The 16,869-nt window shown below is 39.1% G+C and overlaps 4 protein-coding genes and 1 long non-coding RNA gene across 5 annotated transcripts in view; 3 read left to right on the top strand and 2 right to left on the bottom strand.

Annotated features, from left to right (window-relative positions):
- LOC148731466 (uncharacterized) overlaps positions 1-16,869 on the top strand; it is a 424,262-nt gene that overhangs the window by 227,932 nt on the left and 179,461 nt on the right. The window lies entirely within an intron of this gene.
- On the bottom strand, positions 6,665-14,868 carry LOC111346130 (uncharacterized). Its single transcript, XR_016001651.1, has 5 exons — positions 14,723-14,868; positions 13,668-13,707; positions 12,874-12,960; positions 7,644-7,710; positions 6,665-7,560 (listed from the first exon to the last, which is right to left on the bottom strand). It is a non-coding gene; the product is annotated as an uncharacterized LOC111346130 (long non-coding RNA).
- LOC148731478 (uncharacterized) lies at positions 8,244-9,891 on the top strand. Its single transcript, XM_088761159.1, has 2 exons — positions 8,244-9,108; positions 9,580-9,891. Exon 1 carries the CDS (start codon positions 8,244-8,246, stop codon positions 8,946-8,948), a length of 705 nt encoding a protein of 234 aa, XP_088617285.1. The 3' UTR covers positions 8,949-9,108; positions 9,580-9,891.
- On the top strand, positions 8,955-9,891 carry LOC148731477 (uncharacterized). Its single transcript, XM_088761149.1, has one exon. The coding sequence runs from the start codon at positions 8,955-8,957 to the stop codon at positions 9,816-9,818; it is 864 nt and encodes a 287-aa protein (XP_088617275.1). The 3' UTR covers positions 9,819-9,891.
- LOC111338492 (uncharacterized) lies at positions 9,896-12,687 on the bottom strand. Its single transcript, XM_088761104.1, has 2 exons — positions 12,405-12,687; positions 9,896-12,316 (listed from the first exon to the last, which is right to left on the bottom strand). Exons 1-2 carry the CDS (start codon positions 12,671-12,673, stop codon positions 10,519-10,521), a joined length of 2,067 nt encoding a protein of 688 aa, XP_088617230.1. The 5' UTR covers positions 12,674-12,687; the 3' UTR covers positions 9,896-10,518.

Below are 16,869 nucleotides of genomic sequence, written 5' to 3'. Positions count from 1 at the left end.
ATAATGCAAGACCCTCACTCCTTCGTGTTCACCCCTTGGTGTTTACCCCTCACCCCTCAGTTACATGCTCACCAAGACCTCTTACCATTCTCTTGTTTTAGAGCCGGACCAATAAGTTGTGGGCGTGTCCAAGGGTAACAAGAGAGAGGATATGGATAACGAAGGTGGAGGAAGCATTCAAGTCCTGGCTTCAGATGAAATATGGGAAACTACAAAAACGACTCTTGCGATTAAAAAAGTATCAAGAAGTAAAGTGAACTAATATTAATAAGTGATGTCATTACCCAATGACCTTTGAAAAGCAATAATAATTTATCAATATTTTATCAACATCTCGAAAAATTTGCCCTGGTATCTCACCCCTTCGCATAAAAAAAAAAAAAAAAAAACCTTAATGGAATTACACTCAAAAACGAAAAGGGGAATGTGAATTTAGACTTATTTCGGAGTGGGTACATTAGGAAGCTTCTTATCTTCTGTAGGGGCAGTCCAGTTATCCTAAAATTAGAAGACAGATCTGTGTTAAAAAACAAAGCTTTCAGATTTCAAACAAACAATAATGGAATTTCTCTTCGAATGCTCAACTCATTGACTCACGAGTGAACCCAGATATGTATCATTTTGTTTATCGTATAAAAACCATGGGCCTTTACTAACAAAAAACTCGATGAATGACCCTAAATTGACATATAATCATTTGGCAAACACATTGTATCGAAGGACTATCCTATTAGCAATATTTCCTTTCTATCCTTTACTCTGAATTTTGCCTAAAGAACAGAAAAGTTTTCTTACCCTCTAACATTTACTTTTCTTTCCAGGTCGGTCTAAACAGGTAATACTGAAGGAATTTAAGACATAGTTTAGTACGATTGTTTCAGTGTATACTTGAATCTGTTTCCTAAGGAGAGGGTAAACAGCCTTAACTCTTTTTTTCGATTTTTTTACTTTTATTATTTGCCTAAAAGTAATGAATTAAGTATGTGACAAAGGTTAACTCGATCTAGAGCCAGATCCCTTCACGTCATGCCTTTTGTTCGCGCACAAAGCGTTACCTGACATTCCGCCTCGCTTTCTTAAGTCTTAGAAACGAGACTAGCGTACGCACCTTAGTTATTTGAGTTTGCAAACCTCGATGTAAGTAAATTCTTAACTACATTGATCAATATTTAACTCCATAATCCTGTCTTTCCTTTCGTATTCCGCTCGGTAACTTTCAATTTTTTTCAATCAGCGCACAATTTTTTTTTTTTTTCATGAATCCTTTTCAGCCTAGTGCAATGATCAATCATTCAATCAATCAATCAATTAGTACTCTATGTACCCATGTAGCGTCAAGGAGCTCATAGAGCTCGTTCAAAATACGTACGTGCCTCTAAGATTAAGAATCTAAAAAACCTAATACATACTGTCTAAACCTAATTGATCAGAAATTAAAACAACTAACAATTAACATTCAAATTTAAGCTTGTACAGTAAAACTCAAAGTCACTTAAATACAGGTATAAAATGGTGAGGCAATAGCTTAAATAATTTAAAATTAAGATTAAAAGTTAAGTAAATGGTTTGAACCCGGGGGTAACATGTGAAGGTGTAGTCTGATCGTCCGGGTGAGTGTAGTCCTGAGCAGGACTGTTGTCGGTGGCAGTGACTGACGTTTCGACAACCTGTGCGGAAGTCATCATCAGAGTCAAGTGAATGATTGTTGTCAGTAGAATGTTCTTATTCCAGTTCGTGTGAAATGATCGGCTGGTTTTGCCGTGATGTTATTGGCTGTAAGACTCAAGTGACGTAAGTCGATCGTGATTGGTCTGTTTCGGTCTGTCGGTAAAGCTAGGTTGTTCTTTTTCGGTCGTTTGTGATGTTTATGTCGTGAATGAGTCGTTTGTATGGGGCGGGTAGTTTTGCCTGGTTTGTATGGGGCGGGTAGTTTTGCCTGGTAAGCCACAACGACAACTCATTACGAACGACAGTTTACAGGAAACCGACACACACCGACAGATTACTAGACGAGTCATCCTACAACCCTACATCACACAAAGCCACAACTATCAGAACTCTAACACGACGCGCACAACTAGTATGTGACTCGACAGACAGCTTATCCGACGAGAACAAATACCTTCACCGTGTTTTTACGAAGAACAACTACAACGACGACTTCATCCGACGACACACTCACCGACCCACTACCACTACCCAAACAAACGACACCGCAACCCCTACGACTACAGCAACCATACCGTACATAAAAGGCATGTCTGAAAACATCTCGCGCATCTTACTACCCTTCAATATCCGCGTCGCCCACAAACCCATCACCACACTACGTCAGTTACTAGCCAACGTTAAAGACAAAGACGAACCGAGGAACAGACAGGCAACGATTTATAAGATCAATTGTTCCGACTGCCAAGCCTCCTACATCGGTGAGACTGGCAGAAACCTCACAACAGGACTGACTGAACACAGACGGGTGACGAGGAAAGGTGATGTCAGCAATCACATTGCTGAACACCATCGACTTACCAACCACAACATTGACTGGGACTCTGCGCAATGCCTAACTTACAGCACTGACTATTTTCAACGACTGACTGTGGAAAGCTGGTTTACTAACTTAGAACAGACTCCCCTAAACAGATGTCAACAACTACCCGCCCCATACAAACGACTCATTCACGACATAAACATCACAAACAAGCGAAAAAGAACAACCTAGCTTTACCGACAGACCGAAACAGACCAATCACGACCGACTTACGTCACTTGAGTCTTACAGCCAATAACATGACGGCAAAACCAACCGATCATTTCACACGAACTGGAATAAGAACATTCTACTGACAACAATCACTCACTTGACTCTGATGATGACTTCCGCACAGGTTGTCGAAACGTCAGTCACTGCCACCGACAACAGTCCTTCTCAGGACTACACTCACCCGGACAATCAGACTACACCTTCACATGTTACCTGGCCTAGTTTGAACTAATTTTAAACTCGCTTCAAAGGAGTTGTAGTTTTGGTTATTCCTAGTAGTAGTAAAACTTTATTAAAAGTGTCAAGAGCCGTCTAGCAAGGGCAAAATCCCTTACTAATTTGGGGACACTAAAAAAGAAAAAAGACTAGGAGCTATTTACAGTAGTATAGATATCAAAACTAAGAGAAAATCTATAGTTAACTAGTTACGGGATTTGTAATAAAAATATATAAAATTCAAGAGGAGCAGAGGCTACAGCGCGCGCAGCCATCATCCAAGAGCTCACTTATACTGAGTTGGCGTATCTTGCCTTTGAACGACTTGAATCAAATTGAACGACGTTTCAATCAAATGCCGTATTTAACTATTTTAGTTGACTAAAATAGGAGTTAAGCTCGGGAAATGTCAAAGTCGACGTTTGAGCTGGGCCTAAGTGATAAAACTGACTAAATTGACTGTATTTAACGACCATAAAGAACTAAAGTCTTTTTATACTAGATGAGGGTTTTCATTCAGCAAATAAAGAATCGTCATGATTCCGTCCAGTTGATAAACAGTAGCCTGTGTACAGGCCTCTACTTTCCAGAGTTAAGAAAACTCTGGAAAGAATCGGGATTTTGGAGGGGAGGGGAGGGGCAGCTGTTTAGAAGCTAATAAACAAGAAAATGAAAGTGAAACTGATTAGTTACATACTGTGACCTTCAGAAATAATCTCTAGACATTGCATAATTTTTTATGGCACCTTTAAAGCCAAAAACGTCAGACTTGCGATTTCTGCGCTGATCTGTTGAGTTTATAAGCAGAGCTACTTAATGGGGGTTGAGTCAAAATATAGAGCAAATCTAAATTCTGCTCGAGAATGTGTTGATCAAAGTCCTTTTCAGAGCAGCAACAAGGATAAGACTCCACATTTAAGCCTCTTTGGAGAATGTAAATATCTCGTCTGAAACCACTACTAAAATCGGTTCTGAATTTCGTTTAGGCGTCAAAATTCCAACCAGACAAGACAAGAAACTTCAAATTGCTCATCCGCAACCAGCCTTCAACTTGTAAACAGAAACACGAAAGTGAAACCAGTGTGTTACCTATTCTGACCTTAGCCTTGAAATAATAATCCCATGACACGCGTCTTTTAACAGCAAATGCGCTGATCCGTCATCGGAATGGGGGACGTTGGAGGAGGTAAGTCAAAAAATGAAAATGTGGTAGAGCAAAGCACATCAGTTCTTCCCCGGTCCCTTAGGCAGTATTTCAAGCAATTCTCGAAGCGGTTCTATTAATACAAAGCAGATAAAGGGCAACACTAGGGGAATACTAAACGTTGAATGATTTACCGTCTGCTCTCGTGTTTCGTGTGATATTTCAAGTAACAGGAGTCAGTAGGTTCTTGAACAGAGTTCAACCATATTCGAATGTCCTCTTCTAGAAGGTTCTGATTATAGTCCCTTTACCGAACGGCATTGTAACAATTTATGAAGTAAAAAATGAAAAAAGCACTAAACTGAGCCTTTCACCGAAAGGAAAATTTTTGAACGAACAGTTTAGTATTCAGTTCACCGATTATCTTCAGCGACAACATTCAGCATTTTACCTATAGTAAAATGTAGAGCCAGCTGAAAGTATATAGGGTTACAAATTTAGGGGGAAACGTGTCTGGAAAACGATGAAGCAGAGAAGATCTTAATCGACTGCAGAGTTGTCTGTGTCAATTTCTTCCTACGGTTTTACCTTAGACAACATACATTCGAAAATCTTCCCATATACAAAACATACCTAACTTGCTTCTTGGCAAGAAACTTAACGATCTTCGTCCGTGATCAATCTCGAGAGCAAAGACATGTAGCTCTTGTTGTTGTCCGAATACAGGTAGATGTTTCGTTTAAATTTCATAATTGGCAAGTCCTGGCCCTTTACGGAAACAACTAAATTACACTCTGACATAATGTACTTACCAGTGACACTTATTTCAGTGCCTTGAGGAACACAGTAAGGCTGTTAAATACTATTGTTGATCTGATCATCTTTTCACTGCCGTTTTAGATCGTGATGGCTGGCACGAACAATAAAGACTCCAGACCGTTTCCTTGCTATCGAAACGTTCCAATTTACATCGGAGTTAAAAACAAAGCGAAATAAGCGATGAGGTTTTTCATTCACCAAATAAAGAATCGCTGTACATCCGTCCGGTTAAGAGACTTTATTATCCAACTACACCAAGGCGAGTACAAATAACGCCATAGACGAGTACAAATATCACGCGGTATTTGTACTCGTCTATTGTAATACCGGTTAAACAGGTTTTCTCGCATCGCGCGAGCGAAGAATTGAATTGTGGTTATGAAAAAAAAAAAAAATAAGCAAGGGGCGAACAATTTGAATCATATTTCCGACGACGAAGAGTCAAAATGGTTAGCAAATATAGGTCCAAGTTCATTAGATGAATGGAACGAAGAAAAACAGCTTGACGACCAGAAAATTTCTTCATTATTGAAGAAAATAGAAACAGCGACACAACAACGCGCCAATTCCGTTCCGCTTCGCATACTTCTGTCACGCACTCCCCGCAAATAAAATCCGCGAAATTCGCCCGCACTGAAAAAACAGTTTGGCGTGTTGGATAATAAATAACTTATTAGATATTTGGTTGTGTAGTATCGCTGAGTATTTTTACGAGTTATGCCGCATTTTGACGAGCCCGTAGGGCGAGTCATAATACAAATAACGAGTAAAAATACTCAGCGATACTTCACAACAAAACGTCTATTAAGATATATATATACTTCGCGAAATGAATGAAGGAAAAATTCCCAAATTGTTTTCTATAAAATGAAATCGACTTAGCTGTTGGTAAATGTTTCAAATGGAGCAGGCCTAAATTCGTTCATAGAGCCGTTAAGTTTAACACTTCGCGCACACGAGAATGGATTTGTGACAAAACTCTTAATGGTTCGTACACTGAGCTATAGTCTTGTTGTATACAGACACTTAGTTGCTTCTCAATCTAGATTACAAATTATCTAGTCTTACCTCTTTGAGGATTTCAGGGGCTATTGAAGCTTTGCATCGATGTATTTCTCCAGAAAAAAAGCAAGACTCCTCTCGAAGGTGAACAGGGCACCAAACCGAAAGCCACTAAAAGATTATTGGAAAACATACCTGATGACACAGTGTCTATTTTTACACCTGATCTGCGCGTGATCTCATCAGAAATAAAACAGCAGAAGATTGACTTGTTGGGTAAGGTTATAGGGTTAGGAGTGGGAGGGTCTTTTAGGAAGCTTCGTTGTTTTGGGCTTCAAAGACAGGCCAACCTATTACAGCAGTGTTTGACATGTTTGACATGTTCTTTTTTTTTTCGAAGGAGCGCTTTGCTCGTTGGCGAAAGTTAAAAGGTCCATCGACTTCACACTGCCTTTAAGTCATCGCTACATTCCGGGGTGGTGACTTGCGTTGAGTCGGAGGGGAAGAAACACTGTGCCCGTGAAAGAGCTACAAGACAAGTATTATTATAAGTGGCCCATTATACGTTAAAACAAATACTTATAAACGGAAAACGCAGTTTTTCACCGGAATAAAAGGTCACGTTAGCCGGTATCTTTGCAGAGGAAGTCAACAAAAAACCTTTTATTCTACTCCTTACGGGAAATTAAGAAGTTATTTAAACAGAAACTTTCCACCGCTATAACCAACAACTTTTATTAGGCTTTCTAATACAAAAGAAATAAATTTTGGTAGGCACTTTTTAAAAGATTGGAAATAGAACTATTTTTTTCTTTTTTTAATGGGGTCAGTTAGTCCGAGAGTACATAGAAAACATTGCACATCTGAAAATCATTCATTTAGAATCGATAAAAATATCCTTTTACAGGAGGAGGTAGAGAATTAAATTTACTTTTCAGTTTTAATGTGATCTGCATGAAAAAACATAAAGGTGAAAAATTCACCGTGAAAAGTATTTAATAAATCTTCTGGAGCCTTGATTCAAGGTTGGTATCCTTAACAAAGTTGAGAAATTCATACCTGCTACGAAATATTTGCTGATTAATTTCCTGATCATTGCCAAATTTTTGTCACCAGTTCTGGCCAATTTCTGCCTGAATAACCTGTTCCGGACTATCAGTTTGTAAAAGGAAGCATAATAGTAAACAGCGCTCTTAAAGCAGAGGAGTGAAAAAGCGAGGGAGGTTGGGGTCGAGTCGCTTAATGAACCCGACCCAGGCCTCCCTCTCTTTTTCACTTTTCAGTCCCAATCTTCGCTCCATTTTACCAACTGAATACCTGGAACAGGCCAATGCCTGAAACTCCCTGGTCTCGTTTTAAAGAATTATTTTTGTCTTATCAGCCTTAAATTGAAATAATCTAACGTTATACAGAAAGTGAGCCATAAATTTTGGCCACCTAAATTCATGGAGCCGTCTATTTTCTTCATGCTTCTTAATTACGCAGATTTTTTCATGTCATTCAGTAGTTTGGCTAATATGGCGTACGTCTCTCGTCCATTCTTTCACCGCGATTCAGCGTACTGGATAAGACTTGCTTGCAGGCTCAACACCCTTTGCCTGTTGTAACGGATCATCTGCATTAAAAAAAACAACAACAACAAAAATTAAGATCAGTTAAATAAAAACACTGCTCATTATTACTGGTATTGTTATTTACCTCTTTCTTTGCAGCTTCTTGAAATTGAATTGTATGCTTCCTCTGCTTCTTCATTGGCTTTTTGAAGCTGATAATAGAAAATGCACAAAAACAATTTGGTAATCTTCCATTCTAGCATTCGACATAATTCTTCAGAACCTCAACATGACCTTCAAGTGATAAATGTCTATTGCAAGTATATATATATATATCTTAATGGAGGTTTTGTTGTATAGTATCGCTGTATTTCTACGAGTTGTACCGTATTTTGATGAGCCCGTAGGGTGAGTCAAAATACAAATAACGAGTAAAAATAATCAGCAATAACACACAACAAAACGTTAAATAAGAGATTTATTATCCAACACGCCACATTGTTATCTCATAGACCTTATTCATAAATGGCCGCCGCGCGGGAACGGACTGGTTTCGAATGCATGAAAGCGAGGCTTGGTAGGCCAGAAAATTCTTGGAGAGCACATTTGTGACCGTTTAATTTCTCAAATAATATTGTTGAAGTAGTCTAAAGGTTTTGAGGATATTGGCAGGAAAAATATTTCTTAGTCACTAAACGGGATATCCCTGAGTTAAAGAAAGATTTCCGCGTGAAGAGCCTTAGAGATGCCGACAAATTGCTGTGTCCCGCTCTGTACGAAGAAGGACAAGCGGGACAAGGAGACGGGTGGAAAAATTTCTTTTTTCCGTTTTCCAGAGGAGGAAAACCTAAAAAAGCGATGGCTTCATGCTATAAGAAGAGATATCGGAGCGAATTTTTCCTTAAATGGGGCAACTAGAGTTTGTTCCAGGCATTTCAGGAAAGAAGATTTGCAGAGAAGTCTTAGTGGAAAAGTTAGCCCCACACCAGGAGCTGTGCCGAGTCAATTCGTGTGGAAGCGAAGTTCGCCTCGTAAACGAGCACCACCGACACCACGCTGTACGGCTACAACAGTGATAAAAAAAAAAGCGCTTGAAGTTAGGGAGGCTGTGGATTCTTCCACCGAATGCAGCGAAATTATCAGTGAGCATGCTACATCAACAAATATGGCGGACTTAACAGTGGAAATGGAAAACACAACACAGGAGCGTGAGTGCAGCACTGATTTTGTCAAGAAATCAGAAAAAGATTCATGCATAGCTGAGCTTAAGGACAAAGTTGCCGCAGCACTAACGAATAATGAAGAACTGGAGAAAGTGGTTTCAAAACTTAAAGAAAAAGTTGTGGATCTTGAGCGGAAATACGAGAAATGTGAGGAGCGGTTGTTTTCCTTTAAAAACATCGCCTCAAATGACTCACTAGTAGCATTTTACACCGGCTTTCCAAACTAACAAACAATGATGGTCCTGTACGAATTTTTGGATCCTGGTGAGCAGGGTGAGAATATTAACTATTGGCTGTCTGGAAAAGGTTTTGATAGCACCCCCAAGTCTGTGAAAAAAGGAAGACCACGGATCTTAAAACCAGTGGACGAGTTCCTTCTCACTTTGTGTAGGTTGAGGCAAGGTTTTGCTGAGTTGCATTTAGCCCAATTATTTAATATTTCTCAGCCAACTGTTAGTCGCATCTTTATCTCCTGGATAAACTTTTTGTATTTAAAACTTGGCCATATTAATATCTGGCCATCCAGAGAACTAGTTAATGAGACAATGCCTGATGATTTCAAGGCAAAGTATCCTACCACAAGGGTAATCATTGACTGCACAGAGGTGCGCTGTGAAATGCCTAGTAGCCTCCTTTTAAATAGTGAGCTCTTTAGTTCACATAAGAACCATACCACTTTAAAGGCATTAGTGGGGATTTCACCTAAAGGGGGTTTCACATTTATTGGGCAGCTGTATACTGGAAGCATATCTGACAGGGAAATTGTAGAGTGGAGTGGCTTTTTGAATCTTCCCTTTTCGAAAGGAGACACTGTGATGGCTGACAAAGGCTTCACCATTGATGATATTCTTCCCCTAGGAGTCTCCTTAAACATCCCCCCTTTCTTGGGAATGTCTGAGCAGATGTCAGCCGAAGATGTGATTGCAACACAAGAAATTGCTAGCTTGCGAATCCATGTTGAGAGGGCCATTAACAAGGTGAAGAATTTTTGCATATTTGATGGGGTTATTCCATTCACCTATTTTGGGGTAGTAAATCAAATGTGGTGTGTGTGTGCAATGTTGTGCAATATGCATGATCCCCTCATCAGTGCTTGACCTATTAACATAAACTTAATAAATACCCCTCGTTGTTAATAAAAATAAAATTTGTGCTGTTTTTCCTATGCAAGAGATTGGTGTAAACACAACATGTATTTTAATGCCTTTCAACACTTGTATATGTTGTAGTTCAGTTTTATCCTTGGTTCAAATTTTATTTTCCTTTGTTTCCAACTCATTATCATACATAAACATGACTGAGAACAAAGGAAAATAAAATTTGAACCAAGTATAAAATTGAACTACAACATATACATTTCATTTCTTAAGTCCACATAACTTCTTCTTTCAAATTTGTTCCTATTCAATAGTTTAAGGACATTACTTGAGCAAAATTTTTCTGATCATATTTTGTGAGGAAATTTGAACTGTAACTCTTTCCAACCAATCAAGCTCTAATAAAATATTATTATAACAAATTCACCTTCTTAGGTTTATAAGAATATATATACTGGTAGTTGTCATAAATATTTACAGCTGAGAGATTCTATCAAACACGAGTCTACCTTTGAAGATCACTCACTTTCACAATTGAGATTATAAGAAGTTTAGCTGGTAATCACTGTCATAATTGATTGGAGCTTGCAAGTCAGCTGATCTTTGATACAAAATGTGAATATTGGCAAGTTGTATCAAAGTTAGGTGTATGTGAAATACATCAATACATAATTATTCAACTTTTCATTCAAGCAACTATTTACATTGTATATACAGCACTGAAAGAAGTAGAAGTGGTAGTTAAGCATCTTGCAAACTCACTTGCTGCAATTTTAATAAAATGGGTAAAGTAATATGTGCGCAGCTTTTGCTTCAGAGTTTCCCAGTAAGCAGCATCAAAGGGAATTCTTTCCACCGAAATTCCCTTTTTCGTGTAGACAATGAAGTCACACCATCTTGCCCCACTCACACCCATTTGGCCTTGCACTTGAGTATAGTAAGCATGATTCTTTTTCAGTTTGCATTGTCCATCGACAGCTGCACAAAAGAATTTTGGGTCTTGACAGGCTTCTAGTGGAGTGACTTGAAATTTTGTTTCAGGACACTTCACTTCAGCAAGTCCAAAATGATCATAGCATCCAAAATCTACAACCCTGCCATCTGGTGAGCACCCAAGAAAAGGCATATCCAGGGAAACAACAAAACCACTCTTGAGAACCTTAACAGGTGTCTTTCGTGCAAGCATGATTTTCTCATATTCCTGGAGAGCAACCGGTTCATATTTTATACCATGCTCAACATACCTTGAGGTAAATGCTTTCGGATTGATGAGATCCATTGCAAACTTATCATGATTCCTTTGTCTTTTTGAAATGAGGTCAAACTTTGAAGCAGTGAATCTAAGCTTTCGCTCTTTCTTCCACTGTTCTGACAATGTTTGACCTCTTGTGGCTCCTTCAATCTTGTTTATCATGTTTTCATCAACAACAAGGGAACTAACAAGTGTCTCTTCAGAATGACTGAGGTTGTCAGGCCTGACAAAATCACTGCCTGAGTTTAACGGGAACCTGGGATAGGTTAACTCTGCTTCATCCATGTCAGCTCTTGGAATAGAAGAAATGTCAAATGTAGCCACAAAGTTTGCTTCAGTAAGAGTCAAGTGGTAGCTGCAAAGTGAGCCAATTTGGCTTTCACCAAATTTGGTCATAACACAACTTTTGGGAGTGGAATCATCTTTTGCCAGAACTGCTAAACCCATTTGTGGATTTATATTTTGAAGGGCTTTTTTCAGGTTAATTTCTGCTTGGACGTCATGCACAGGGTTTGACCTTGCATCATACAGTAAGCACTTCAATCCTTCTCTCCTTTTGGTATCATCTAACCGTGTTTTTGAAATGGTAACTTCCATTACCGGTTGAGCAGATATTTTGTCCCCACGACCCTTCTTGTGCCATCTTTGAAGCTGGGATGTGCTGGCGAGATCCGGTTGTTCATCATCCTCCTGGCACAGATCTTCTGTGCTCTTGCTGTCAAATAAACTAAACTTGCACGCTTTAAACATTAAAGCAAGAATGTGGTTACAATATCCCACTTTGCCAGCTTTGCATGAACAGTTGGCATGTATGACTTGACCTGAGACAATGCACATGGCAAAACGAAGATCATGTGGAGCTTCACTTTTCCTGAAACTGTGATAGCAATTCGCTTTCAAATAAAAATACCTTTGATCACTGTTCGCCTCAATTTCCTTTAGGTATTCGTCCTTCAGAAATGTTTTTGCCTTCTTTAAATTAGTTGGAATTGAGTGGTGCTCGGCATTTGCAACTCGCTTTCCAGAATTTGCCACGTGCTGGTTCATTTCGGCTCTTGTGAAACACGGCATCCTTTCAAGCGACTTTCCCCATCCATCGCTCGGGTATTTCACACTTGAGGTGACAGGAGAGACATAATCGTTTGGTAGTAAACTCGAAAACCTTGCCTTCCTTTTCGTGTAAATTTTATCTCCATCAGGGTCAACCAGCATTTTATCCCTTCCATTTTCAACATAGTCTTGGACTCTGCAATATAATAAAGCAATAATTCTCAACTGCACGTTTTCGTAAACTCTAAACTCCATGTGATATCACTCACGAACTTAGCTCTCACCGTTTTACGAGCTGTGCTTTCGTCTTAAGACCCTTGAGTGAATCGCCACGACATCTCAACCAAAACTTTAGCTCGTCATTTTTCAGTGAAGAAGGATTTCTACCAGCTAAGGAAGCTCCAGGAATATCGTCTTCTGTGAGTATCACGCGCACAGTTCCATCAGAAGATCTGTGAGAAGCCATTGTGGTTTTGTTTTGATCTGTGAACCTTGGCCTACCAAGCCTCGCTTTCATGCATTCGAAACCAGGCCGTTTCCGCGCGGCGGCCATTTATGAATAAGGTCTATTGCGGGCGAATTTCGCCGATATCTCTGGAGTGCAAATATCGTGTGATATTTGTACTCGTCTCGCGCGTTATTTGTACTCTACGAAGCACATTTGGATAATAAAAGTCACGAGCAACAGAATGAGGGGAAAACTACCAAAGGAATGTATATCATGTTCAAAACACAACTTTGTCTGAGTCTTACCGCTTCTTGGTTCTGAGGTTTGACTTTTTCCAGTGCTTTTGTTGCACTCTCAAACTCTACCAGTTTACAAGTACGACGGAAAAGCATCTCCAACAGAATAGGAAGTGGACGAGATAAATGCGTTAGAAAGTTAAAATGTTCATATTGGGACTGTAAAAAATGGAATAACGAAGTTACAAAAGTTAGGGTGTTGCATCTGCGATCCCAAAGTCCCAAATTTCAGCTCTATTGATGGTTCCATATTTAATTCTTCCACTAAGCATTGTAATTAAAAACTACTCAAGTGATTTCACCTCTCTGTTCCACCATTTCAGCCTTGGTTTACAAATTTTCCCCTTTGTAACTAGACAGCAGAGCAGTACAAAAATAAAATACTCTAACTCCGGAGGTAATACAATACAACAGTTCTGTTTTCTGAAGGTGCTTCAGACAGAGAGGTAGAGCCCAGTCCACTTGTTCACAACATGACCATGCTCTTATCCCAGCCCACCCCAAAGAAAAAATGTTTATCACCTTCCCCACCCCTGCCCCTCACCACCAAAGCCCACCCCCCTGAAAAATTATACCCAAGTTTTCTAAAAACATCTCACAAACTTTGGCAGCATCCATATATCTAAAATACAGTTCTAAAGTAAAACCTAGAGTGTTGTCATCATTAGTGGACATGACATCCAGTGATTCCTAAAGAAAAGATCAGACACAAAGACAAAAACAAAACAAAATTGATAAAACTTCTGGAATTGAGGAACACTGCCATTAAGGGTATAAGATCCCCTAAAAAAAGGCTTCCATACCTTGACACCATTTAGTGGACTCGAAAAAGTCACAAAGCTCCTGGAAAAGTAATCAGAGTAAACATAAAAAAGATGGCACTAATCATCTACCCCTAACATCCACCCAATGCAGATTGTATGTTCTAAATACTGTTCACTGTAAATTTTCTCTAGAACTTACAAGGATAATTTGATCAGCAATCAAGAGATTCTTTTTTAGCTCAATTGGTTAGTCAGCGCCGGATTCTGTTGTGTGGGAGGTCAAGGTTTCGAGCCCTGGCCGGACCAGTAATCATGGTCTTAAAATAGCTGAGGAAAACTTGCTACCTTTCTATAATATCAAGAAATGGATAGATATTCTAGTCTTCTCGGATAAGGATGAATACATATTAAAACTGTAGGCCCCGTCTCCTACAGGGTTTGGGGTAGGAGACGTCAATTTCCCACGCAGGAGATTACTGTGTGAAGGATGTCCTCCCATGGGTTGGGATGGATGGGATACATGCCGAAGATGGGCTGTATTGCCCTTTGCATATCAGATATTTAGATTTAGATGTTCAATTCCTTTATTCTCATTAGCTTCATACAATATTCAGTTGTGATGCTGGAGGGAGAATTTCCATGGTAGATCAGGCTTGACACTTCCACAACAGATCTACACATAATTTTCAAGCTAGTACTGCAAATGGGATATAAGCTCTGGAAGGATGAGCCTTGTGAGCTGTTTCACCATTCATAGAAACATTTTCCCTCTCATTGTCAGCTATTACAAGATGGTCAGAGTGACCAGAACTACAATGTAGCATAGGAGTTGTGGTAAAACAGTGTTTATTTGTATATTGGAAAAAAAACATCATCCAAATCATGTCTGGTCCACTATTGCTATAAATTGTTACTAATAATTTATTCATATTTACTCAATATATCTGTTTGTTCTCTATTTTTCTAATATTTGACTCTTTGGGCCAATTTCCAATACAAGCAATAGTGGACCAGACATGATTTGAATGATGTACAGGCAATTTCAGAAAAAGAACAAAAACCCTTTTAGTTCCTTCGGGTGCTGTTATCATTACCAACAGATGCCATCATGATGCCAGAGCTAAAATCATTCACTCCTTAGATGTAACACCAGTATCTGAAGTTGACAAAGAAATTCAAAATCACCATTATGATACTTTAACATAAGTATAATTCTGCCAGGGTAAAACTGTCATCATACACGTAGTTACTAAAAGTTGGAATCACCTGAAACCACCTGAAACCACCTGAAACCACCTGAAACCACCTGGAACCATCTGAAACCACCTGAGACCACCTGAAACCACCTGAAACAGTCTAAAACCACAAAGTAAATCACCTGAAACGACCTAAGAAGCCATCTAAACCCACGTGAATCCATCTGAAATCGACAAAACAACTAGAAATACCCTAAAACGTCATCAAACTTAACAAACTAAAACGGACATAGTTCAAATTTATAAATACAGTTAACTCTCTCGTAAGCGACCACCTCGGGTCATGAGAAAGTGGTCGCTTATGGAAGATAGTCGCTTACTAAAGAGGAAGACAGGAGGCTCAGATAATGAGAATCCCAACAAAGGTAGTCCAAACAATTCACAATTTGATCTTGTGTAACAGCCATCAAAGGCTCGACTGTTTTAATAAAAATTTGAAGGTATTAAATGATAAAATGTCTTACAGCACTGTATAAACATTATCGCAAATCGGTATCTTAATTTACAGCATGACGCAAAGCCTCTGTATTGCTAATTTACTCTACTTTACGTCTATTTTTATCTGTTATCTCACTGTCACTGACAATGAAGTTAGTCTCAGTTTCACGACGCATTCCAAGATCTCGTTTGATAACAAAGGGAAGAGAGATAAATCTTGTAATTACACACCGGGTACACGTTTTTCCAGCTGTGCGGTCTGCGGTCTGCGTTTTTGAGGTCTGTGTTAACGGGACACCTGAGTTGCTTTGTACGATTGTACCAAAAATGATTTCATATAGTAGAAGTACTTTAACGTGAAAACAGAGATTCTGAGATCTCGTCTGATAACATCAATGACAAAAGAAAGATAGATAAATCTGGTAATTACACTCTGTATACACAAAGGAAAACTGATTGCGCACACGTCGACTGACTCAAAAGGCACACACATAACCTCTGCAAGACTGGTACGGCTCGACAGTGGAGGGTCGTAACTGCGATATCTTCAATAAGAATTCAACTCCAATGTTTACATAGCAGTTTCGCTTACGCATTCTGTGATCTCGTTTGATAGCAAAGGGAAGAGAGATAAATCTGATAATTACACACTATGTGGACCTTTTTCGAGGCGTGGGTGTTCGTGGTGTGCGGTTTGCGGTCTGCGGTCTGCGTTCATGTCTGCGTGCTTTCATGTAATTTTCAGGTAATTTCAGATGGTTTCAGGTGGTTTCATCGGTGGTTTCAGATGGTTTCAGATGGTTTCAGGTGGTTTCAGGTGGTGTCAGGTGGTTTCAGGTGATTCCAAATTTTAGTAACTACCAATCATACATCATTATACATTGTTTATATACAACAAGAACTTCATCATTAATAATAACACTTCAAGTACATTTTTACTTGGATGTTCTTCTGATATCAACATTTTGGCCATACTTTCTTTCTAAAATTATACCAGACTGGACCATAGACTAAAGCGAGATTTCAGGGTGAAATTTACCACGGTCAGCCTGGCTGAAAACCATAATGCAGATTATACATTGTGGTAAAGAAAGATTGCTACGTCGTTGCTGACTGTGTAGCATTTTGGTAAAGTTCTATAATAACGAAAAAAAAAAAATTCACTGGAAGAATCTCAAAATTGACAACACTTAGAGCCAAAAACTAAAATCTCACTTTCCTCTTGAAGCACCCTCTTATCACAGACCTGTGCTGTTTGGTGTAAATTAAACCAAATCGACAAAATCACAAATTTATTGTTTATTTATTACAGAAAAAAAAATTCACAAATTTACACATTAATGGCTTTCCAATCACAATTTCCTGCAGAGTTGACATTTTAGAATACCCTAAGTTTTCCCCTCAAAGACCCCAGAGCCAACCAACAATGGGGATGAACTCTATCCTTTAACCACAAGCTGCAGAGGATGCAGAGCATCCAAGCCCAGACTAACTTGTTGGAAGGCAAGCATTTATGCCAACTCTGATGCATGATTATTCACAACATA

This window comes from Stylophora pistillata, chromosome 5, assembly GCF_964205215.1.
Source record: "Stylophora pistillata chromosome 5, jaStyPist1.2, whole genome shotgun sequence".
In the NCBI taxonomy this organism is placed as follows: Eukaryota; Metazoa; Cnidaria; class Anthozoa; order Scleractinia; family Pocilloporidae; genus Stylophora; species Stylophora pistillata.
This window is presented reverse-complemented; position numbering and strand designations above follow the sequence as displayed.